We start from the raw sequence: 24,615 nt of genomic DNA, 5'->3' as shown, positions 1-24,615 counted from the left end.
TGAGATTTGGTCTTAAAAACCGGAAGTGTGGAGGGGAGTTGTGGAAACGATGTTTGCGTTCCAATAGCGCATGTTAGCTTCCAGACAAAACAAAAATTAAAATTAGTTTGTCAGCGCTATCATAGGCATACTGTCCAAATGGAGGTTCTCGGGTCAACAGAGAAAATAAACGGTACGTAAATTAATGAACAGGTCTTCGATAGAATAGAAAGCAGACTATGTTTATGTCACTAACTGTGAGTTGAACCCGTCTAATTAAAGAGATCATGGTATGTTTAAATTGGCATATTGAGATGTTACACATTGGAAGTTAACTTTATAAATAAGTATTTAAATTAATTGTTACACTGTAAAATTAAAACGGTATTTTATTCACAGCTGTTGTTATTTTACTAAGTCAAAAGTTTTAAATTATTTAGATGTGTCCAGCAATTATTCTGATTCATGAGGCTGTAGCTGGTAGTTAGAATAGCCAACGAAATATAAATTAATTGGTGACTATGCCCTTGTTTTTATAATCACTACTTTTATTATATATTTAGTGTGATGTATTGACACATTAATAATTAGATTGTTTTGTTTTAATAGTTTTAATCTGCTGCTGTTAAATCCATCTGCAAGTAAGCCCTTAGTTTCAAACATATTGCTGCCCTCTAGTGACCTCTTCTTACAGTACATATTTATGTTTCAGACCAAAGCTTGCCTCTGTCATCCCTTCGCCTCCTAGTACCCCCTTTGCAGCTTCTCTCTGCAGCTATGTGGCATCTGGCCAAGGAGAAAGATGTGTTAAATTATGAGAAGCTGCAAGAGTTTGTGTCCATGGTTACGGAGGCAGTTCCTGGTCTAATCAACCACAGGCAGCGAGCCCAACTAATTCTTGGTCTAAGAGCCAGGGTAAGCAGCACTTTATATCACACGCTTTGCACATATGTTAATTTAGCTGTTTTAGACTTGATTCAGGTGTTTATATTTTCAGTTGATTTTAGAGCTGTGCAAGGGCTCTATTCGAGGAGATGTTAATTCTCAGATGATCCAGAGCTACTTGGAGAGACTTCCAGTGACCTCTGCAAACACAGATGTAAGTAGTGTATACGTGTGTGTGTGTGTGTGTGTGTATAAGGACAGATAAATCAGATAATTATTAAGTAAGACCGTGTTTAATGACATGACTCTGATTACGTGCAGTACATGGATGCAGAAGTGAAAACAGCTGAGTCAACTTTTATTGCACTTGTTCAGAGCCTCCTAAAAAATCCAGTTGAGAGAGCATATTTCTTTCAGGTGAGATGAACTTTAAAGATTAATATTTTTGTTTAAAACTAAGTGCTTAAAAGTTGAATAATTAAATTTTCTATTACAGGAGGTTTTCCCAGTTCAGTATGGCCCACAGTATGATGCAGCGCTACATGTATTATTATGGGAGCTGCTCTCAAAGCTGGAAAAGCTGCTTCCCGTACCAGACCTTAAACAGGTATTCATTCACTCCACCCAGATGTTTTTTCGGTCTGTTTTACCCATGCTACAGCATTGAGAATAGCTGCTCTTTGATTACAGACTGCTACCTGGCTCTCCTCTACTCCCTCTGTTCTGGACGAATGTATTCAGTCATCTACTGAGGAGCTGAGCTTAATCTTCAAGCACTACAAAAGCTCAGGGTTGCTGAAAATGCCATGTAAGTACAAACTGAATCCACGTGTTGATTTTTAGTATTAGATTTTTAAGCCAACTTTAATTATAAATATGTTTTGTTTTTGTTTTTTTTAAATAATGTTGGACAACATACACTAGAAAAGTGTAATTTATTTTCTTGTTTTTGTAGATGGACCCTCTTCCACCATCGGTAGCAGTATCATGTCTGCTTTATCGGTTCCTCCCTCACAAAAGACACATTTATCAGTTGGATTAGAGTCTATCCATAACTATACTAACCCACTGAACAATCAGTACAGTGTTGTGGCCATTTACACTGAAGTGGAGGTTGGACCATCTGAAGAGGATCAGGACAAGATGGAGTCAGCTGAGGTTCAAGTTCAAACAGATTTTTATGAAGAAGAGATTGTGGCTGTAAATGTGAGCGACGCTGGTGATGAGGACTCTACCGGCTTGAAAGCTGAGGAAACCAGTGAAATTGTGGATGTTGCAAAAGCTTTGGAGACTTTGACCAAAACGTTTGCATTAAGGAAGGAGAACTTGGCTCAAGATGCACCAATAGAAAAGACAAGCGATTCCTCCAGTAGTGAGCAGCTTGGGTCGGGAAATGCTCCAGATGAAGGACAGACGAATGATAAACAGGAAACAAGTGACCATGCAGAAGAAAAAAGAGAAAGCATGGCAGACATACCACATGGGTTTCAAGATGAAGAGATGGAGGCTGATGAAGACTCTTGTACAAATGTGAAAGATGATGGAGAAACAAATTCTGTCCAAGAAATGGCAAATGTCTCCAGCACAGTGTCAGGAATCCAGAACTCTGAATCTTCTGCAAATGTGCGCAGATCCTCACGTCTACAGACGAAGACTTTGCCGAGTTGGCAGGAGATGTGTAAAGTCAAGAGGATGCCGAAACAAATTAGTGAAGAACCAAACATGTACAAAGAATATTTAAACTCGAATTTCCTGCTTCTATAATATTGCAGTTTTAATTTTTTTTTCAAGTTTATTTTACCAAACATAACTAAGCGTTAATAGCAGGGATGGAAAATTTGTAGAAATCATCAAAAAGTTGGCTGTAGTTTTAGCTTATAAATTTATCTTTTTTTAATCCAACAAGCCAAACTCGCAGCGGAGTTTTTGCTTATTTGTACGTGCAGTTCTGCATTTTAACGTGGTTCCTCACAAAGTTTATCCCTGCTTATTGTTATGTTTCCTGGAAAAAGAGTAGAGTTTAAGTTGTTCAGCTTCTGACAAAACAAAGACTTTGAATGAATCATACATCTTACTGTGATCCTGATTGAGAACGACAAACTGTAGTTTTACCTTAGCATGTGTTTTCTGATCCTCCATATTTGTCTAGACTCAGTTTTCCCAGCCGGATTTATTGAAACAATAATTCATATTATGGGAAAACTGCTCTCATGTCTTACAGTAAATACTGAACAACTCTTCTGGTTCAGTGCAAAGGTAACAATCAACCCATCAACACCACTAAAGCTATCTAGTTAGGACATTATAAATGGTATAAGAGGGCAGGTTTTGATATTTTTGCAAAAGGTTGGACTCGCTGTTTATTGTGGTTTTCAACCTTTTTTATAAAACAAACTAACCAGCTGATGAGTCCAGCTTAGATTCTGTACACCTATGAGAGTAAAGCAGTCTTTCTAAACTAAATAAAAGACAAAATACACAGCCTGGCCAAAAACGTCACCACCAAAAATAAAAGGGTCACACTAATATTTTGTTGGACCACTTTTAGCTTTGATTGCAGCAGAATTTGCTGCAGCATTATTTCAAAAAGCTTCTGCAACATCACAAGATTTATTTCCATCCAGTGTTGCGTTCATTTTTCACCAAGATCTTGTAATGATGACGGAGAGTCCGACCACTGCACAAAGCCTTTTCCTGCACATCCCAAAGATTCAAAATGGGATTCAGGTCTTGCCTCTGTGGTGGCCGATCCATGTGTGACATGCTTTTTTTCTCCAGTTAGCCTCACTGGTTAGTGGTTTTCTTATGGCTACACAGCTGTTCTGCCCCAGTCCATTGAGTTCCCTTCACATTGTGCATGTGGACATTATCTTACTTTAATTATGATCCCTGAGTTCTACTGTTTTTCTTATATGTGATCATCGATCAAAATCATTCAGGATTTGTTTCCGACCACATTTCTTCCTCGAAGATGATGGTTTCCCATTATCTTTCCAGTTTTTAATAATGCTTTAGACAGTTCTGAACCCAATGTTGGGAGTTTCTGCATCTCCTTGTTTAAGAAATGAGAAGCTGCTCATTGCATCAGTTTGGGTTAAATAAATAAGTTGCTGCAGCTGAAAGATAGTCACCCATGCAGTAATTATCCAATAGCAGGTTCGTACCTATTTGCTTAGTTAAGTCCAGGTGACAACTTTTTCTTTTGGCCAGGCAGTGTAAAATTTCAAAGTATTTTCTGAAAGATTTAACAAGGTTTTTATTTTACCAGGAGCCCTGCTGATGTTTCAGTTGCCCCGTCTGTGATCGCCATCAAAGGGTCAGACAAAGGTAATGTGACATGAAAAGGAGATTTATGTTAAAGTGTTTAAATAAGACGCACTGATTTTTAATAAATAAACCTATTTTTTTATATCCAGGTGATTCAGATGAGATGACATCCATCATCTTCACCTGCTCGCAGTGTCCTTTCCATAGATCGGATGAAAAAAACCCCCCACACTTCCACATGCAGAGTGTCCGCACAGAAGTATACAGGAGTCTCTCTGGAGCCAAATTTACACCATCTCCCTCCAGAACTGATGAAATATTTACATCCATTAAACTTTTCCCCAAAGGAAACCCAGAACAGAGTAAAGCAGAAGAATCAGATGATCAAAGCAAAGTTAATGTCTCTCAGTATCTCAGCACACGGAAATCTCTCAGTTGTGATACGTGTGGCAAGACATTCACCCGGACGTCGGATGTCAGGAGACACCAGCTCATTCACACTGGAGAGAGGCCGTTTCACTGCTCGCAGTGTGAACGAACCTTCCAGCACTCCTGGGATCTGGCAAAGCATGAAAGTAAACACCATGGAGTGGCCATTTCCTTTTCCTGCCAGCTCTGTGGGAGTTCCTTCGCAAATCTACGGGCGCTAACCGTCCATCATAAGACTTCCCACTCACACGAGAGTCAGCTCCCTCAAATCTGCTCCATCTGCAGCTGTAGTTTCCCAACTGCTGCCGAGCTGCTGGAGCACAGGAAGTCTCATGTCACCAGTAAAGGCTACGTCTGCCAGCAGTGTGGCGAAGGCTTTGACACCCTGCTCGCACGCTCCCAGCACCGGCAGGTGCATCAAGTTAAACGTCAGTTTAAATGCCCGCATTGTGAGAAGACATATACTCGCAGGTCTGACGTGAAGAGACATCTTTCCACCCACACAGGGGAGCGACCCCACCAGTGTAACCAGTGCAGCAAAAGATTCTCACTCCGCTTTATGCTCATCAAACACCTCCGCATTCATACAGGTGAGAGACCTTTCCAGTGTCCCCACTGCCCTAAGAGGTTCACCTTGGTGTCTGTTCTGGCCAGGCATGAAAGGATGCACACAGGAGAGAAACCATTCCTCTGTTCTCAATGTGGGAGGGGGTTTTTGTCACAGGGAGAGCTCTCCAAACACCACAGGTCTCATGTGGATGACAGGCCCTACTCCTGCCCTCAGTGCAACAAACGTTTCAAAAGCAAGAAAACCCAGCAAGAACACATCATCTCTCACACCGGCGCCCGTCCGTACCCATGCACCTACTGCGGGAAGGGCTTTACCAAACCGTACGCACTGACCAGACACAACCTGATCCACACGGGAGAGAGGCCGTTCCCCTGTGGACACTGTGAGAAGTCCTTCCTCACGCTGAGCGAGGCGCAGCTGCACCAGAGAATTCACACTGGGGAGAGGCCGTATCCGTGCAACATGTGCGATCTGAAGTTTAAGAGCTCATCGGAGCTTGCACGTCACAAACGGAGCCATTCTGGGCTGAAGAGGGTGAAACCGTTCTGTGAGCGATGCACGAAAACCTTCACCTCCAAGGCCAAACTGCAGAAACACATGGAGACGCATGGAGACCATGCAGAGGCTGCACAATCCAAAGAACCGAGTAGTTAAATGGATAACAGGACAGTCTCACCGGTAAAAAGTGGAATAATGTACAAAAAAATGTATGTATTAATGTAATTTCAATATTTGATTAAGGATTAGGTTAAAATATAAGATATATGAAGATCAGATTAGACTCAGCGTTGTAGAAATGCAGTTTTCAACCTTTGACTAAATCATGCTGAAAGTTTCTTTAAGATTTTTCTTTTGAAATCAAATTGACTTAGACCTTAAATTTTTTATATTTACAATTTCACTGTTTTCACTTTGTAACAGAGGCGTTACGTTTTAAACAAGTTCAAAAACTGTTCATTAAATAGACATTTTTGCTTCATTTATCATCTCTGATATTTCATTCTCTGTGTTGTAGCTGTAATATTCACCAGTTTGAGGTGTGAATAAAAACAAGAGGACCCTTCTAGTCTGTAGCACCAATGTAGCAGGCAGACTGTAAAGGTATTCAGTCCTGTTTACAGGGACGGTCCAGGGATTATAATTACTAAGAGTCAGATGGTTGATAATATCCCATCCAAAACAGGAGTTGTGCAATTCTGCTTTTATGAATCATAAAAGTTCAGTTTTTGCTGAGAACAAGATTTTGTTCATGTTGAAATGTAACACTAGTGATCTCATATCGTAATGAAAAAGGTTTGTTTCCTTCCTGGAAAGCCGCCAAAATGTTGATATGTGAACAATAAGTGAATAAGAGAATATTTATTACACAAATAGCAAATATTTAGTTCTTTAGCTACTTCAGTGGCTAAATGTTAGCATGCACAGGAAAACACTTGAAAAGTCTCTACCTTCTGGTCTCCTTTTTTCAGATATAATAAATATTTTCCTACACACCCATCCTCCTCTCCAGCCCGTTAATCTTTGTATTCCCCCACTCTATCATTGAGTCAGTATTACAGCTATCCTTATTAAAATGCGGCATTTAAATGGCGTTAATTAACTGAGAGGGTTTAATTAGCTCTGACTGTGCGAGTAGCTGATTGGATGGAAAGCCGATGCCAAGCAGGAATGACCAGCATAAAAGTGGCCGAGCTGTTTAATGGGATACCAACCGGGGACTGTCTAGCCTATTGAACCAAAAGGGTGCAATAACAGTGCCCTTAAACGGGAGAGGGTTCACTGGTTTGAAATTGGCTTTCTATTTTTAGCTTGCTTTGGGATTTGAGTGTTTTCCAAACTGCAGAGGTGATTATACAGTTGCTGGGTTAGAAAGATGGTAATAACAGTTAATATATGTATAAAATGGTCCGTTTGTGGTGAAATGACTTATTTCTATGTATATTTTGAGTAATAGATGAGTTGTTAAAATTCCTTTTGAAAGGAACTGTAGCCCAAATCATGTTATGTTTAGATCAAAAGTCCCTGGATCTGTAAACGTGGTACCACTTTCTTGATAAATTAATTTAAATGTAGGTATTATGTTCTCAACACGTTTTTTCTAATAATACATGAAATCTTTAAAATATTATTAACTTGATCATAAAAAAAACTGAATGACTTCTCATATTTCATCATTTGACTTCTCATGAACCTTGCAATTTTTTTATATTTTCCAAATTTAATAAAAACTTCTGAAGTAAAAAGAAAGGAGAGCAAAAGGAAAGATCTGATTAGTATGTAAATAAATTAACAAATGCAAAAGGCTGGACTTTTAAAGGACGATAGAAACAAGTTTCTTTCACCAAAGAAACCCCTAAACCTGCATGGTTATCCAAAGCATTTTTAATTTCACATATATATATATATATATATATATATATATATATATATATATTTAGTTTTAAACTAATTCTTGTTAGAACAATATTTTTAATTTCTGATTATGTCCTAAATTGTGTTAATATGAATTAACTTGACTTAAAATTTGCTTTAAGGTCACCCTTAAAATTAGTGTTTTCATGTAAAAGCATTTAAGGCATTATTAAAATACATAATTAAACTAGTATAGATTTATTTGTATAGCACTAATTCACAACAAAGTCATCTCAAGGTTGCAGTCCTGGCCTGGGGCCCTTTGTTGCAATGGATTTCATCTAATCTTCTCTTCGATTCAATCCCCCATCCTGAGCATGCAAAAGGGGTCGAGTGACAGTGGAAAGGAAAAAACTTCAAAACAAAGAAAGAACCTCAAGCAGAACCAGACTTAGGAAGAGCAGCCATCTGTCTCTACTGGATTAGGTTTTCTTCTCATCTGCATGTTGTTATTTTTAATTTTGATCTCTTCAACTAAAGATTTAAAGGGACACTACTGAACTTTGGCAGATATGTGCACTTTGGTGCCCCCTAACGCAGCTAATTTAGCATCCATCTTGGATCCTGTTTCTTCTCTGAGATCTTTCCAGCCAGTAAAAATTAGTCTGACGTTGACCATTGTCTTATCTATCTTATCTCTTGCTCTGTCACTTTCTCTTCCTCCAATAATGTCCTCTTTCTTTTGCAGAATCAGCCATGGTGCGCCTTCAGATTTTCCAGTGTGTTGATATCCAGTTGCTGACAAATGATGCTCTGGGCTATAAAAAAAACAAAAGTTGTGAAGTCTGGTTTCTCAGCCTCAGGATGCTGCAAGGCAACAACAGCTCCAGGAATGTATAATGAATGTCAGTGTGCTTTCAACATGAGTCATATAAGCATAGAGTTTTAAAGAAGGTCAGACAGTGAAAAAACTCATTTTTAAATGGTAATATTTACCCAGGGTCGACTGCATGGTGGGAGCCTTTGAAAAAGTACTTCCCAAAGAAAGTAAAGTCTGGATACCAGAAAGGAAATGAAAGTGAAAATGAAATGAGCAATTTATTAGAGAAGAAAGTTTAGCAGCACCTGAACTAACACACGAGACAAGGTGAGTTAACGCAGGCAGTTTAGTTATTCAAGTTACAATCTTGTGCAGCTGATTCAAATGAAAGAATCTTAGTAACACATCAAGTTTTATTTTACTGTATGTTGTGCTGTTAACAGGTTAAGATTATCTTGTATCTATCTAGCTTGTATGGGGTCTGTCCACCTTAGTCTTATACCATGGGAAAAGTATGCATGAGAACTATCGATCAAGTCCACATAGGGGCCCACCGAGATGGTTTGTACATAGGGCATAGGATTTTGTGCTACGCCCCTGATAGTGGTAACATGGCTACTTTTCCTCGGCTCATTTATTCTACAAATAGAAACTAGTAAACCTGAAAGGAATGCCTCCTCCACACCAAGAGAGGGTGTGCATTGGTGGATTCTCCCTCTGCAATCACCTGACCGCAGCGTCATGCAGACAGATGTCGGGATGTAACTCTTAGCGGAAGACTTCGGAGCATTGGTGACCATGCAGGTGGAAATAACTCTCAAAATAAATGGATAAATAGGGCATCTGTGGATCCAGATAACAACAAATGTGAGACCCATTAATGTGATTTATAGTCCAGTTGGCATTGCGGTTCTTGGTGGGGGATTAATAACCAGTCATAAAGAAGGGGGAGGAGGAGTGTGTGTTGCAGGAAGACAGGAGTGAAGGCTCTGATAGAGGAGGGAAGACAAAGAGGGAAGTGTGTAAAAGAGGGAGAGGGGAGTAGATAAACCCCGAGCCAGGACCATGAGCTCCGCATTGCCTTACGACCCGCTGTCAGCCAGACCAAGTCCCAGCCGACGAGCTTTGGAATGGGAGTGTGATGAGCTAGCTGTGCGACGACTTTCCTCTCCAAGGGGTATCAACCTGCTCACTCCTCCTCCTCTTCCTCGTCGACCTTCTGCCATCCCTGGGTACCTGCTATCTCCCTATCAGGAGCAGGAGGAGCAGCTCCAGCAGCAGCAGCGTCTATCCTTGTCCGTGTGCTCAGAGGCTTCCCTGGCGCCCCCTGCTCCTCCACCTGTGGGTGCTACCCCACCCTGCTGTCGCCCAGTTGGAGTCATGCACCTACTGCGTCTGGGTCTACTGGCTTTCAGCTGCCTTTTCTGGGCAGCCGGCTTAGCTATCTTTACCCTGGGCGTTTGGGCTCAGATCTCCTTGGCGGACTACATGATGTTGTCTGCCAATCGCTACCCTAATGCCCCACTGATCCTCCTGTCCACAGGTGCAGCTGTCACCGCCTGGGGCTTCCTGGGTTGTCTTGGGGTGGCTGCAAACCTGCCATGTTTGTTGAGGGCTTATGGGTTCTTCCAGCTTGCAGCTCTTGTAGCTGGTTTGGCAGCAGGACTCTCAGGTCTCTTCTACCGTGAAGACATAGCAGGAGGATTTCGTAGCGGCTTATATCGAGCGGTGGCAGGCTACACAGAGGATGAAGGTCGTGCCGATGCTCTAGACAGCCTGCAGAGGGCCTTGGAGTGTTGTGGAGCTGATGGTTGGCGCGACTGGCTCACTTCAGACTGGGCTATCCAACACATGACCTTTCTTCCCACTGAAAACGGGACTTCAGTGTCTCTTCCAGACAGCTGCTGTGTAAGACGAAAAGGTTGCAGGAATCGGCCTCTACTGTCAGATGACATTGATGGAGTGGCTGCTGCAGGAATCCATCCCCACGGCTGCTTTCGAAAAGTCTTCAGCTTGGTCAACGACAACGTCTTCCACATTGCTGCCACCGTGTTGGGGTTAGCCTTCACACAGATCGGAGGCATTGCCCTTGCTTGTCTATTGGCCAACAAACTGGCACCCAGACAACATGGACGTGTAGTGGCACATTAACAAAATCTGAACTTTTCTCCTAGCTTCTCAAGGGATTAACAATTCACTGACAAAAAGAATCTAGAATAATTGAGGCCATCTGAGTGTAATATAGCTGCAAAGAGGGGCTTATACTGATTTAAAGAAGAAATACATAACTTTGGCAGATTTTCTCGGTGAGGTGCCTCCTCAGCATCCATTTGCATGCTGTCTCTTCTCTGAGCTCCCTCCGGCCAGTAAAACTCAGTCTGATGTTGACTCTTGTTTTATCTCGGCTCGGTCCCTTTCTCGCTTTCTTTTCCTCTCTTCCTCTGATAATGTGCGTTTCAATCAGCCACAGTGCATGTTTAAAACGGCCAGTGCATTGATATCCAGTTTCTAGTGTTAAGAAGCTAAATTTAGTTGTAACATTGTCCCAGAATCAAAAGTTGTGTAGTTCAGTTTCTCAGCCTTGTGATGCTGCTGGAAAACAATGGATGTATGATAAATGTCACTGTGCAATCAAAACAAAGAAAGTTACATAGAGCTACTTTAACAGCTATTTTAAAGTTGGGTTTTTATTTAGGAACAGTACAAGCTCCAAATCTGTACAGAAAACATAAAGACAGAGACAAACTGATGTCTGTTTTTTATTCTATGAGAAACATCTTAATTACAAAGGGAATTGAGTCAACTGAGACAGTTTTGGTACAGTTGGGACACTTTTGGCCAGCTCTAATAGAGGTGTGGTTGCAATATTTAGTCAGGGTTTGATCATGTGAATGTGGAACAATCTGGACTGAGAACAATCACATTTTGGCCACATTAGCAACAATAATGACTCATGTTTGGTGGGAAATATACTGATCTGGTTCAGTTTCTGCAGAGAGAATTTACATGGGTCATCATGGGTTACATTATTTCCTCTGGCTTGCTGGAGTTGAGTCATTGGGGTGCAAACATTTTGACAGCCTGATATTAAATTACATAGATTTGAATTTTTTGGGGAAAGTCATTAAAATCAATATAACTTTAGGCAGCTTATAACTTGCAGCTGTATCACACTCACATGTCTAAAATGAACTTCTGCACAATTTTGACAAAAGTGGATTAACGGTTTCTCCTACTTGCATGTTTATAACATCAACAACTGGGACAGCACAAGACTGAGGAGCTTTTATGAACAGGTGCCTGTACAACAAGACTTTACTTTCTATTTTGTTGTATGAATTGTTTAAATGATAGCATGAGTAAACATGTTCATATAATGTGATCTTTAAGCTTTTCCCCTTTAATGTAGCAGTGAATGTGCTGCAAAGTCCACCAGCAGTTTTCCACTTGGGTCATGTAGTCTGGCTGATGTTTGTGTCTACATCATCAAGTTTCCCATCACAGAGACTATGTTTTCCTATACTAGTGCTTTCAAAAAGAGCTTAAAATATCACTGTCTGGTATTTTCTTCTGTTTATAAAGCTGGACGGCAAAAACGTCTACTGGACAGCCTTCAAACTGCTGTTTTTTGTTTTGGTTTTTACAGATGTCCTTGTATTGTTTAATTTTCTGAAGCACATCTGAATTTTATGTAGAGCTGAATTGCATGACCCAGACTGTTTGCACCTTATGACCAGGGTGGAACAGAGAAATCTTGAGGTTGGATGAATTTTTTTCTAATGAACTTGTGAAATGATAAAAAGCTACTAGCCTTCCCTTCATCCATATAGTAAACATCTCTCCTTCCGTGTTAGAATAGGTTGTAAAACTGCTCCTGTATTATATAGTATATTGCACATTCATTAGTGTATAATCTCACTGTGTAACAGCATGAAAACTTTATCTGTCAGCTTTCACTGAAAAATCTGTGCTTGATTTCAGGTATTCATTAGACACAGAAACTGCAAATGTCAAAGTTTGCTGCCCTTAAATAAATTGAATGTGTAAATGGCAGCAGTGTCCTTATAATGCAAGTTTCGTTTATCCATGCAAACAAGGAAATAACTTATATTTAATGTCACACTGGTAATCAGGAAGATGTCTAATAAATGTCTTGTTAAGCACTACTGGAATATTATTGTCTTGTTGGGTGAAAAAATGCCCGTCAACCAAAAAGTGGCAGGTTTTAACATCCTAGCATCTTATAAATCTTTAGATAAACTTTATATCTTTATTTATGGGCAAAGTCCATGGTGGAAGTGTAAATTGTCATTGTAAGGAGAAGTCAGTCCTCAGGACTTGTGGCCTGGTAATTCTGAATTATAGCTGACTGAATGGCACCTCATTTCTGCCTTGCACCTGAGACCACAGTGATTAGACCTGACCTTGGAAGAATTATAACACAGGCACCGCTGACAGGGATGAAACGTATCAGCTCGATCAAGCTTTACACTATTGGACACGAAGAAGGAGGTTTTTATACTTAAAATACAGATTTCATAGACGTATAAAAGCAAAAGAATTCCAAAAAAAACCCTACATTTACTGATTTATAAAGCTACAGATTTTATACTGTGACCTCAAAACAATGAAAATCCCTTTCATGATCTAATCAGGTTATTGATTAGCCTACATTATGCTCCAATAAGGATGTCAAATGATCTGTCTGATTACACTGTCAATGTTTGACCTCTTTTTCAAGAGGTTAGACCACATGTCCAGTTTCCAGCAATTTCATTATATAAATAAAAAGGCATCTGAACAACACTATGGAGGAAAGGGAGCCCACAGAGGGCTTCTTGTGTGCTTAAAATTGTTTTGGCAAAGGCAAAACATCTAATGTACCAGGACTGGTACAAATTATATGTTAGATCTTAATTTCAAAGCTCAAATTTAAATGCCAGTCACTTAACATTTTAATATTTCTGTAAATAATATTAAAATACAAGAATAACATTTAGAGATGCCTAAACTGTTAACAACGACCATGTTGGGGCGTCCTTAAACTTCTAGTTTGAGTCTACTTAATTAATTTAGGCTGAGTGGGTGTGCCCCTGCACCCTTTCCTCTCTGATAACAAAAGATTTCTTCTTCTTTGTCTGTTTTTTCACTTGCAGAACTTTCATTAAATCATCCTGCTGTCTGGGTGAATGTTTAAACTTTGACATTAATCTCGGAGTGTGTCCGGATTTGCCCTGAATCCTCTCCATTTGTTCAACTGCACATTCTTAAAAGTACAGATAAAAATAGGAGAAACAGTTTAAAAAATATGTCAGGGTAATGTTTTACATCTTTGAATTGTAAATTTGAAAAGTGAGAGGTAAATTCAGGCAAGGAATTCCATGTCTTATCTCCACTCTCCGCCTCTTTAAGTCTGCCCTACTTATGACCGCTTTGAGTCATTTGGTTTACACTGCACTTTATGCTCTGCCCCACATTGCATTTTGCAATTCTTCCCTCCATCGCTCGCTCACCCGTCGCTGCGTAAAAGGCGTTGCGCGCTGCTCAGAAATGTAGCTCTGTTGTGCGCAAAGCGGTCTCCAAAATGGACCTAAAATCCGAACTCCTCAAATCTATCTGGTACGCTTTCACATCGCTGGACGTGGAGCAGTGCGGAAAAGTGTCCAAGTCGCAGTTAAAGGTAAGCAGGAAAGTGTGTGAGACATTGTTAAATCAGGAAACTGAGACAGAACTTCACAAGGGACCTCAAAGAAACAGACTGACGCCATGTATTTATCAGTTTCTCACATATTTTTCTTTTCTTTTGACTTTTTTTCTGGCAGAAAATAAATCGGAGATCATTAGTAGGGCTGGCTGCATGTTGAGAGATTTTTGTGTTGTGGTATGTGAAGCAGCTTCTAGAAGAGTTAACACCCAGAAGTCTTTAAAGCTTGCACACAAATCCAAATACTTGAGACGCTTAAAGTCTTCTCCCAACAGACGTGTAGGCTGCTCAGACTGAGGTGAGGTTTTAGATCAATTTCAGCTGCAAGCTCAAAGTCCAACTTTGTCATGTGGTCTACAAACAGACATAACGGCGCTGTTAAGCTTTTAAAGTGTAAGACAACATCTTGTTCTATCACTTTGTCCCTCAGTACCTTTTGTCTGTCTGTGATGTTGCATATCCATCCAGTCCCTACATGCCTCCTTCACTTAGAGGAATCCAGTGAATAGCAGAAAGCTGTCTTGACACGCTGAGGAAAAAACAGCCTACACATGTGTGTGTGTTTGTGGTTATATGAAGAAACAAGGGAGTGTGCCACAGCTTCTGTGAGACTGTAAGGGAGTTTGATGCTTTTAAAATGACCCATTTGTATCTGTGTTTCCTCCACAGGTGCTTTCTCACAACCTGTACACGGTGCTGAACATCCCACATGATCCCGTGGCCCTGGAGGAGCACTTCCAGGACGATGATGATGGGCCGGTGTCCAATCATGGCTACATGCCCTATCTCAACAAATATATACTGGATAAGGTACGGCTGACATAAAGACATCCTGAGCTTTACTGGCAATGGATAATTCCAGTTTTGTACTAAAACTGTCATAGTTTTAAAGGGATTCAGTTTAATCTTCAAACGTTATCATTATACATGTGTGGATATTTATCAGTTTTGTTCGGTAAGATTCAGATTTTAGGATCCAGGCATATGTGGAAAAGTGACAAAGACCTGAAGATTATTCAGTATCTTACTCGGATATTAAACATTTTTGGGACTCAAAGCCAATAGCTGTAAATCATATTATTATTATTGTTAAAGAAAGCATACAGATAATAAGGTAATAATAAAAGTGACTGACCAAAAGAAGCTACCAAGAGCTGTGTCTTTGCTCCCTAACACTGATTTTAGCCTCTGGAGAGGTGAGGATTTTCTAACAAGTTGGCCCAGAATCTCCCGTAGTAATTAAAATATGATTTGAATCACTTTTATTCTGATCACATTGTTTGATGATCCCTCGTGCTCTTTGGAATGGCCATTATTATCTCTCCCATCAGAGGAAACGTATAAGAGCTCACTCAGAAAAACTGGGTGTTGATTTGCAGAGAGCCCACTTACAGGGTAAGACTCAAAATAAGCCAGTAAAACACGTTTTCCACATATTTGTCCACCACTAAACTCCAAAATGTACATTCATATGTGTAATATGATATGCTGTTTGCAATCAGTCTCTGCATGTGAACACATAGACCATACACGTCACACTAATCGATGGTCATCAAACGTGTGTTTCTGACTCTGTTAGAGCCCCAAAACTGAACTTTTTTCTTTTTGACATTTTAATGCATAATTAGTGTGACGCTTGGCCTTTTTAGCATTATTATAATATAGTTAATTCATTAATTGCACCATGCAGTGGAGTTGTAATTAAGTATCTGCATATGTGTGTTTCCTCTCATTTCGTTTTTTTTTTTCTGTGTGTGTGTGTGTTTCACTCGTCTGTGCAAATGCAGATCATCCAGAAAATTACATTAAATCCTAACTGCTTGATAAGGTATTGAAATCCTGAGAGAAAAACATCCATAAATTCTTTAAATTTCCAATAATAAATTTAATGAAACACAGACTCTTCTTCTTTTAACTTATGTATTTCATGCACAGCCAAAACAGAACATCTGTTAGTGTTAAACTGTTTTATTAAAATCTCTTGATCACATGTGTGCTCATCCTCATGATCTTGGAGATCATGGCTGGATAGAGAGAAATCAGATTTTCTTTCCCCCTTTATGGCAGAGATCTCCAACTCCGGTCCTCTTTGACCAGTGTACGGCAGGTTTTCAATGTTTACCTGCTCCAAAGGACCTGATTTAAATAAAGTGGCTCCAATGGCTTATTGTCAAGTTTTACAAAATGACTCATTAACTTGCTTTGTGGGAACCCATTAGTTTAAAAAGTACAGTATGTCTGGTTAGCAGAATTTTGCCAGTATTTACCAGTTAAGAGGTTTGTCTAGTTTTTCCAGCATGAAAAGTTTAAAACATTTCCTTGCAAGATATTTTATTGATATAATGGCAACAAAGGTTGCTGTAAGTTAAACCTCAGTATGTAGTAAATGCCTCGATGAATCAGAATTTGAATTAGAGGAAAGAAATAATCTGATTGGTTGACGGATTTCTTACACCTGTAATGTAAAACGGCTTTAGTTAGCTTTGGTGTGGCTTCAGGTTCAAGTGTTCTTCTGTGTTTCCAGGTGAAAGAGGGGATGTTTGACAAAGAGAAGTTTGACGACCTGTGCTGGATGATGACCATGAAGAAGAACTTCAAGCAGGTGCAGCAGGGAGCGCTGCTATCAGAAAAAAACTGTTTCAAGCTCTTCTGTTTGTTCAACCTCCTGTCTGAGGACCGCTATCCACTGGTGATGATCGCAGAAGAGGTAGAAGATGTTTGGAAGTTGGGAAGGACTTTGTTTTAAGGAATTTTGTTGAGAGCTGGGGAGGAAATTATTTATTGGGAATTTTGCTGTAAACTAAAATAAAAGTGGGTCACTATGACAAAATGTGGCAAGAGAAAAGGGCCAGATTTAAAAATGGCACAAAAATTAACTAAAGAACGTATCCAGACCTTTTTCAGAGTAATAAAAACAGCCAGAGGAACATACAGGAAATACAGCAAATATTAAATGTTATCTTGCTTATAACAGCAGCTCTTGTCCTGACAAAGTTAGGTGGCTTTATATTTTATCACTGCATAAAAAATAATCTGCAAGTAAGTTAATTAAGGGTTTCCTTCCTGCACTTCCTCCATAAAACTCTTGGTTTCCTGTAAGTCAGAGACGAAAATAAACTTCTGTGTAATCAACACAGTAACTGTCCTGTGTGAGTATGATCCAATTCAGTATGTTAGCACCTTATTTATAATGCCCAGTGCTGGCATAAGCATGCAGCACCACTCTATTTTCTGTTTTACCATCAGTATTTTCCTTTTGTAATGTTGTCTGGAAATGTTTGAATTCTTTAAGGTGGAGTATCTCCTCAAGAAAGTCTCCACAGCGATGAACCAAGAGTGGGATGGAAAGTCCATTGAGGACTTAAAATCCCAGGATCCCTCCGTGCAGGAAGATGGGTTATCTGTGTGGACTTTCCTGGAGCTCATGAGCTCAGGCCGACTGCTGAGGGTCACCAGTTCTGAGGCTTTCAGCCTGGCTTTGGATGAGGTGTTTCTGGAGATGTATCACAATGTCTTAAAGAGGGTGAGTCACTTTGTGTCCTCACTTTTTTTGCCTTTTTTGTCTTCATTTAGTCATTGGCTTGTTTCTTGTTTTGCAGGGTTACATGTGGAAGAAGGGACACATGCGTAGGAACTGGACTGAGCGCTGGTTTGTGCTGAAGCCCTCCACCATGACTTATTATGTCAGCGAGGACTTAAAAGACAAAAGAGGGGAGATCCAGCTGGATAAGAGCTGCGTCATAGAGGTTAGTGAGGAAACATCGCTGGCAGGCCTGTTGATCCACCCACTGTGTGCTTTGCACATCTGCAGCATCTGACTGACTGCTTCTTTCTTCTGTTTTTAGCCTATTCCAGACAAGGAGGGAAAGCGCTGTCTGTTCTGTGTGAAAACCCACAACAAAACCTATGAGATGAGTGCGTCTGACCAGAGGCAGAAGGTGGAGTGGACTCAAGGTGTGTTAGTGTGTACGAGTGGAAAGACACAACTAAGTAGTTGTGTAAAAGTTTCTCATCTTTCCAAAATGCTAATCAGTCTCTGATCTCAGCACTGTGGCTTAATTATCTTTTTTCTGTCAGTGATTTCCTGTTTTGTTGAATGATATGCAGTTTGAAAGTCAGAGCCCCTTCCACCCTCTTATCAAAGAACACAAATGTAGTTTCTGCGTCAACAAGTCACATAGTATGAATCCGAAGTAATTTCAGTACTCTTTAGTATTTAGTGAATTAGGGTCCCATTAAAGCTAAAACAGAGACGGAATTGGGACCCCAGTTCCAAAAAAATGGTTATGAAATTTAAATATAAACAGAAGGCACTCCTTTTCAGATAAACCCATAATTTACTCCCATTAGAACATAAACAACATATCAGATGTTGAAAGAGACATTTTACCATTTTATGGGAAATATTAGCTCTTTTTGAATTTGATGGCAGCAGCATGTCTCTAAAAACAACTGGAGGAGCATTCGACAGCTAATTAGGTTAATTAGCAACAGGTCAGTGACATGAGTGGGACAAAAGGAGCATTTCAGAGAGGCAGAGTCTCTCAGATGTAAAAATGAACAGAGATTCATCAGTTTGCCACAAATTGTATCTAAAAATTGTGGAAAAATTTCAAAAAAGTGTTCTCATACGTAAAAATTTAAAGACTCGAAATCCCACAATCTACATTGTATAATATACTAAAATTAAAATAATCAGGAGGAATCTCTGTGCGCATGCGACAAGGCTGAAGTTGAACATCAAATTCTGGTGATATTCAGGCTCTCAAGCAGCACTGGATTAAAACCAGACATCTTTACTTAAATCAGTGTGTGGGCTCAGGAGCACTTCTGGCCATGTTACTGACCTGGTGCCAGTTAACCTAATTAGTTCTCAAATGCTCCTCAGGTTTTTTTTTTATGGTTTATTTGAATGTGACAATGCATATTAATAAACATACAATAATGTGGTAAATATGCCGGATTTAGCAGATTGCTAATTTCCAGCCGTAGCCCCGTAAAGGAAACACATACCACAAAAACAGTAGAGCACACACACACACACACACACATGTACCCACATAGATACGTACTCATACACACCTATAGAGAATAAGATCAGAAATACTTATTTTCTCATTGTTTTCCTCAGATCTATGATTAAAGTGTAGAAGTAATTCAGTGTTCACAGTGCTGATTGCACATCAGCCATGCTTTAAGCTGTTTCTTAAGCTAGAGCATCCTTTAATAGATAAAACATTTAGCTCAAATGAGGATCTTCTGAACTGATATTTGCAGTCACCTCTTGAGGCTGATCTGTGCTGTTGATGCTATTTCACTTTTAATGAATTCCTCCAAGGGTGGTGGGATTTTTCCATTCACAGATTTATAAATAAAACTGACCTTTTTTAATAATTCTAAATTATCAAAACTCAAAAAGTGGTGTTTAGCTAAAATTTGGCAGATGTGACATGACTGAAGCTTCCTATCAAATACCTTGATGGCTTTTTTATAGAGCTGTTCAACGGCTTTAAGTGACTCCAGCAAACGATTAGGTTGTGAAACAGTATTCAGTGTGTGGTAAGATCATGTAGTGGAGGTAAGATCTGGCAGCCTTAGTTGTGATAAAAGTTCTAATATACACAGTAAGGTATTTATGTTGTTCAAGGAAAATTGTGTCACCATATTTCTTCAGTATAGATGTGATTTTAAGTGCTAGATACTTTTTTAAAAATGCTTATTTAGTGGCATAGATGCATATACATTTTCAGGAAAGATTTAAGCCTTGAATTGAAGAAAAACCTGTTGGTCAAATTCCCAGGTATCTTAAATTATGTGGTGCTTCATGGATGCATTGAAAGGCTTGTAAATCTTCTTCATGTGTGGATGGGTGAAGCAGTTGGGATTGAGAAGTATTTTTCATTATTTCTGCTCCTGTATTTATATATATTTGACGTTTTTATTGTATTGTTGCTGCATGTGTTTGGTTTTGAAAAATTGTGGCTGTATGTTTCTCTCTGTCATGGACTAGATTTATCATAGGGGCCCAATCTATGCCAACTTCATCATAAAGATTACGATGCCTGTCACGGTTTACGGTGGAGGTGAGGACCCAAGTGCAGGCAGTCAGGGCAGGAGGCAGAATTGGTGCAGATGAAAGGTTTATTGTCCAAGACTCGAGACAAGGAACCACACAAAACAGGGAAAATCCAGACAACAAAAACCACACATGACCAAATAAGACGATCTGACCAGGAGTGACTGAAAACCAGGGACATATATACATGGAAGGAGTAATGGGGAACAGGTGAAGTGGATGAGCGATCAGACCAGGTTTTCTAATGAGGCAGAAACAGAAACCACAGAGCACACAAGGAAAAAACTAACAAAACATGATCTTAACAGAAACAAATGACAAAATACCAGAACCACAAACAAAAAAACTACAACCAGAAAAAGAAGCCCATGATCGTGACAATGACGTCTTGTTGAATGAAGCTAAAACACTAGCTTTAAATTAGCTCAACCCACATGCTGCTTAGTGACAAGACAAGAAAGCAGCTGTGGCTTTTATCACCCAACAAACCTTAGTTTACCCACACCTTAGTCACAGAGAAGGACTCTAACCAGCTAAAATAATGTGATTTTCAAGATTTTAGCTAAGTGATTAGTTCAGCCTCTGGCATGCATCATTTCAGCTAATTTTGATCCCTATGAAAGCTTTGTAACCCACTTTTATTGTCAGGAATTTATGTCTTGCTCCCTGTTTTTAAACCAAAGCCAGGAACCCTGAAGTAACCTTGATCAGTTTCATGACTGGAACAACCAAAAACAGTGCAAACGTAAGGCATTCCCTAGCAATCACAGACACATTCACCACACTCTGGTCTCCAATGAGCTTGGGTGACCATGCAGAACTACTAATTCAGATTTGATGTCAGGTGAATACAAACACAGAAAGTAAAAGAAGTTCTATAAAACCAGAAGGCAGGACAAGGTTTGAAGGAGCAGCTTTCTTAGTTGGGTTGAGTTAATCATCATCTTTATATTCTAGCTACAACAACATTTTGAGTCTTGTGACAGTGAGATGATTCAGCATTTTGTCTGGGGAGAAATTATTCTGTTATGTAAAGTAAAGATTGGTTTATCTTACCCACGGGTGATAAAAAGGAAAGCAGCTAACATAGATAAAGGCTGAGCTCACCGTGATTGCTTGAACCAGATTATTAGAGTGTGCGGCTTGTTTGGGGGACGGGCAGTGTGTGCTTGGTACTCCAGCTGCTCTGCTTACAGAAACATCTTTGTGCGTGTTTTTGTCACCTCTTCAGCCATCCAAACAGCCTTTCGTCTCCTCAGTGAGGGCAAGTCATCTTTTCACCATGAACTCAAACTAAAAAGACGGGTCCAGCGGGAACGCATCCACCGGGAGCGCAGCCAGAGCTCCTGCAGCTCCCGCAGCAGCCAGAGCAGCCAATCGGATGACTTGAACACCCAAGAGATGGAGAGGATGGAAAAGATGGAGAAAGACAAGCAGGATTTAGAGATTGAAAGCATCATTCAGGTGGGATAAGTTTCAGAAGGGAGAGCTGCAATAATTAGACTTTAATGTTTATGTATTGTGTAGTAATGTCTGCATTTTGTAGCACGCCCGGGAACTGGAAATTCGCCGAAGGGAGGCAGAGGAGAGGGAGAGGAGGAAACAGAAGGAGGTGCAGATGGAGCTAGAGAGACAGCTTAAAGAGGCTGAGATGGTATAAAAAAGTTTTCAAATGGCAACATTTATTCACATTTGGATTTTTGGCATCCATCTCATTGATTCTCATCTCTGAAAAAGAGATTATCATTTTTAAATTCATGCCTAACTTTTAATGATTTTGAGAAACAGTTATGACATTCCTGGAAAAATGAATCCTGGAGTAGTTCTCTTATTTAAACCCGATGTGTGTTTCTGTGTGTTCAGTTGAGAGAGAGCATGAAGGCCGAGATGCAGGAGAAGGAAAAGAAAGCTGAGCAGCAGAAGATCAGGATCCATGAGCTGGAGCAGACACAGCAGAAGCTGGAGGCTGCTCTCAATATGGAGATCCAGGCTCGGCTGGAGGAGGAAAGGGCCAGACAGGAGCTGGAGAGGTAACAAGATAGGTTTTATGCTAATTAGCTGTCTTACCTTTGTGGTTTCATTTTAGTTTAGTTGTGCCTTTTCATGTTTTAGGATTTAGGTCAAAGCCATCTCACCCTTTCTTTAGGTTGCTGGAAGCTGAAGAGGAGAAGAGAAAGCAGTTTCAGCTCCTCCAGGAGCAGCAGAGGGTCCTGCAGAGAGTCAGTCCTCCACAGGAATCCTCCGATGGCAGCACAGATGAGGAAACTCCTTCAGCCCTCCACTCAGCCTCCCAGGAGCTGCAGCATTTGCAGGCGTCGCGCCAGAGGAGCCATCAGCACCTTGAGGTGACAAAGAAACTGTGCGGCTTGATATTTACTTCTTTTGACAAAACTGCACTGATGAAGCTGCTTGTTTGATTTTCCAGGAGGTGCAGGAGAGACTTAGGAATGCCACTCATTCCGTACGGCACTGGAACATCCAGCTGAACCGCCTGATGACACCCATTAATCCTGGAGGTGCTGTATGCTCTTTGTCTGGTTTGATAAGGACCAGTAGAAAATCAGAAAGAAAAACAGCAATTGTATATTATATATTATTTATTTAGGTAGCAGCCATACAAAAAAAAAGAAAAAAAAAAAGAAAAAAGAGTTTTAGGAAAACATTAAGGGTAGCAGTAAGAATCTTTACCTGTTGCATAAATTATTGTAACAAGCATAATAAATGTGTAAAGGTCTAAATATATTAATGTAAACTATTAAAATGATTTTTAAAAATTGTTAGACTTGCAGAAAATAATAATAATAATAAAAAAAAGAAAATAGAAACAGTTAAACTATGAGGATCAGACCATAAAATATTTTACATAAACACCTTTTATACACCAGGACAAAGAAATAACTGCAGCTACTAAACTAATGCAGCTGTAATGCAGCCGTACTGACAAGGGACCAAACAAGAAGTAACATGGGGGATGATCAATTAACTTTTTTTTATTATTTTTATTTATTTATTTATTTGTGATCTCTTTATCTCTGCCCATTTTACTTCTGAGACACTCTGCTTGACTAAGCTTCTCTTTTCTTATCCAGTCATGTAACTAAAACGTTGCCAGTTAATCAAAATTAATCAAATCTGTTTATTTTTTATACTATTTACTTTTCTTACTCTTTCCAAACTTTTGAGACTTGTGCTGTGTTTACTCAGTTAAATGTCTCAAGTGAGACATTTAATATGTTTCTATGCTCTAAAATATTGGTTTTAAAGCTTTGCAAATAACTGCTCATGCTTTGTCCTAATTAATTTATAACTGAAAACATATTAACAGCAATAAAATGATCTTTTGTTAAGCATTTGAATCCTAAAGCTCCTTAAAAAAGTTTTTTCTAACTTCTGCTTACAAGCTGATGCATAAACACGATGTATTAATAATTACATTGATTTTTTCTTTTGTTTATTTCTGTTTGTTTCCTTTGTAGAGCGTTTAGAAGGTCGTTTTGTGTCAAAAAACATGTGTCCAAAAAAGGAGGGAGCTTTGGCCAGCAACGAATTCATCTCCAGATTTAAGATAAAAGTCGATGAGAAGATAGGAAGAGGCGAACATGAGAGACTGGGCAAGCAGATGGAGGCCACCCACCTGTCAGATAACTCAGACGAATATGAGGAAAAACCCAATGGACAGATGTGATCACCATGACGATAGCTAGCTATATATAGAGACAAAAGAAATTATTTGTTTATGTAAGACTGATAATAAAAGAGGTAAGAATAATATTAATATGACATAAAACATTCATCATATTTATATTTTGAGCTGCACGTTGGAAAGAGATGATAAGAAGTGTTGGGCAATTTAATAAAAACACATCTAAGATTCACTGAGATTTACAATTTTGTTAATAAAGTTTACTAGTTTAAAGCTCTTGTGGGATGTTTGTTATTTTTGTTCTACATTTAAAGTAAGATGAGTAGCCTGAGTTTATAGTTTTCAGAGTTTTTTTGCAGAGTCTCTGCTGTGATGTGTGATGATTAAACAAACAGGAAATAACATGATAAATGTAAAACATAAATAGTTTGCTCCAAAATGTTCTTTTTTGAATAAATGTTGTGAAGTAAAGACAAACCAGTGAATATAAAGATAGGTGTTGTTACAATATTAACTTTTCACAGGTATATCTGCGTAGATTAGAGATGTTGATTTATTGAAGTAATTTAAAAACAAAGTTGTTTTTGTTTGTTTGTTTGTCGTATATATATATATATATATATATATATATATATATATATATATATATATATATATATATATATAAAAATAATCAGAAACTATGATTATATCAAATATGATATCACATATTTGGAGTTTGACTATCAGTGTAAAATACTTCTAGAATATAGATTTTTCTCAAGATTCAAACCTTTCAATACATCTAAAAATTTAATTTCATCAAATTTTTGTACAGTTTATTTGTTTGTAGGTTGGTTGGTTCTTTATTTTTAATTTAGTATAAAAATTGCAGTATAAATTAAAAATA

The 24,615-nt window shown here is 39.2% G+C and overlaps 3 protein-coding genes across 3 annotated transcripts; all 3 read left to right on the top strand.

The window, feature by feature from the left end:
* The first annotated feature begins 40 nt into the window (after nucleotides 1–40).
* LOC121634891 (zinc finger protein 16-like) lies at nucleotides 41–6,110 on the top strand. The gene is made up of 9 exons (XM_041977851.1): nucleotides 41–172; nucleotides 692–894; nucleotides 977–1,078; nucleotides 1,186–1,281; nucleotides 1,361–1,471; nucleotides 1,555–1,672; nucleotides 1,820–2,588; nucleotides 4,133–4,191; nucleotides 4,281–6,110. Exons 1-9 carry the CDS (start codon nucleotides 139–141, stop codon nucleotides 5,783–5,785), a joined length of 2,997 nt encoding a protein of 998 aa, XP_041833785.1. The 5' UTR covers nucleotides 41–138; the 3' UTR covers nucleotides 5,786–6,110.
* A 3,258-nt stretch (nucleotides 6,111–9,368) lies between these two features.
* LOC121634894 (tetraspanin-7-like) lies at nucleotides 9,369–10,683 on the top strand. Its single transcript, XM_041977853.1, has one exon. It carries the CDS (start codon nucleotides 9,369–9,371, stop codon nucleotides 10,452–10,454), a length of 1,086 nt encoding a protein of 361 aa, XP_041833787.1. The 3' UTR covers nucleotides 10,455–10,683.
* Nucleotides 10,684–13,761: 3,078 nt separating this feature from the next.
* def6c (DEF6 guanine nucleotide exchange factor c) lies at nucleotides 13,762–24,004 on the top strand. The gene is made up of 12 exons (XM_041977661.1): nucleotides 13,762–13,983; nucleotides 14,677–14,817; nucleotides 16,532–16,714; nucleotides 17,300–17,530; nucleotides 17,607–17,753; nucleotides 17,853–17,961; nucleotides 21,315–21,547; nucleotides 21,630–21,737; nucleotides 21,947–22,113; nucleotides 22,230–22,428; nucleotides 22,509–22,599; nucleotides 23,560–24,004. Exons 1-12 carry the CDS (start codon nucleotides 13,888–13,890, stop codon nucleotides 23,766–23,768), a joined length of 1,914 nt encoding a protein of 637 aa, XP_041833595.1. The 5' UTR covers nucleotides 13,762–13,887; the 3' UTR covers nucleotides 23,769–24,004.
* Nucleotides 24,005–24,615: the final 611 nt, after the last annotated feature.

Source organism: Melanotaenia boesemani, chromosome 23 (genome assembly GCF_017639745.1).
Source record: "Melanotaenia boesemani isolate fMelBoe1 chromosome 23, fMelBoe1.pri, whole genome shotgun sequence".
NCBI lineage: Eukaryota > Metazoa > Chordata > Actinopteri > Atheriniformes > Melanotaeniidae > Melanotaenia > Melanotaenia boesemani.
The sequence above is the reverse complement of the archived record's forward strand: the minus strand, read 5'-3'. Positions and strand labels throughout refer to the sequence as shown.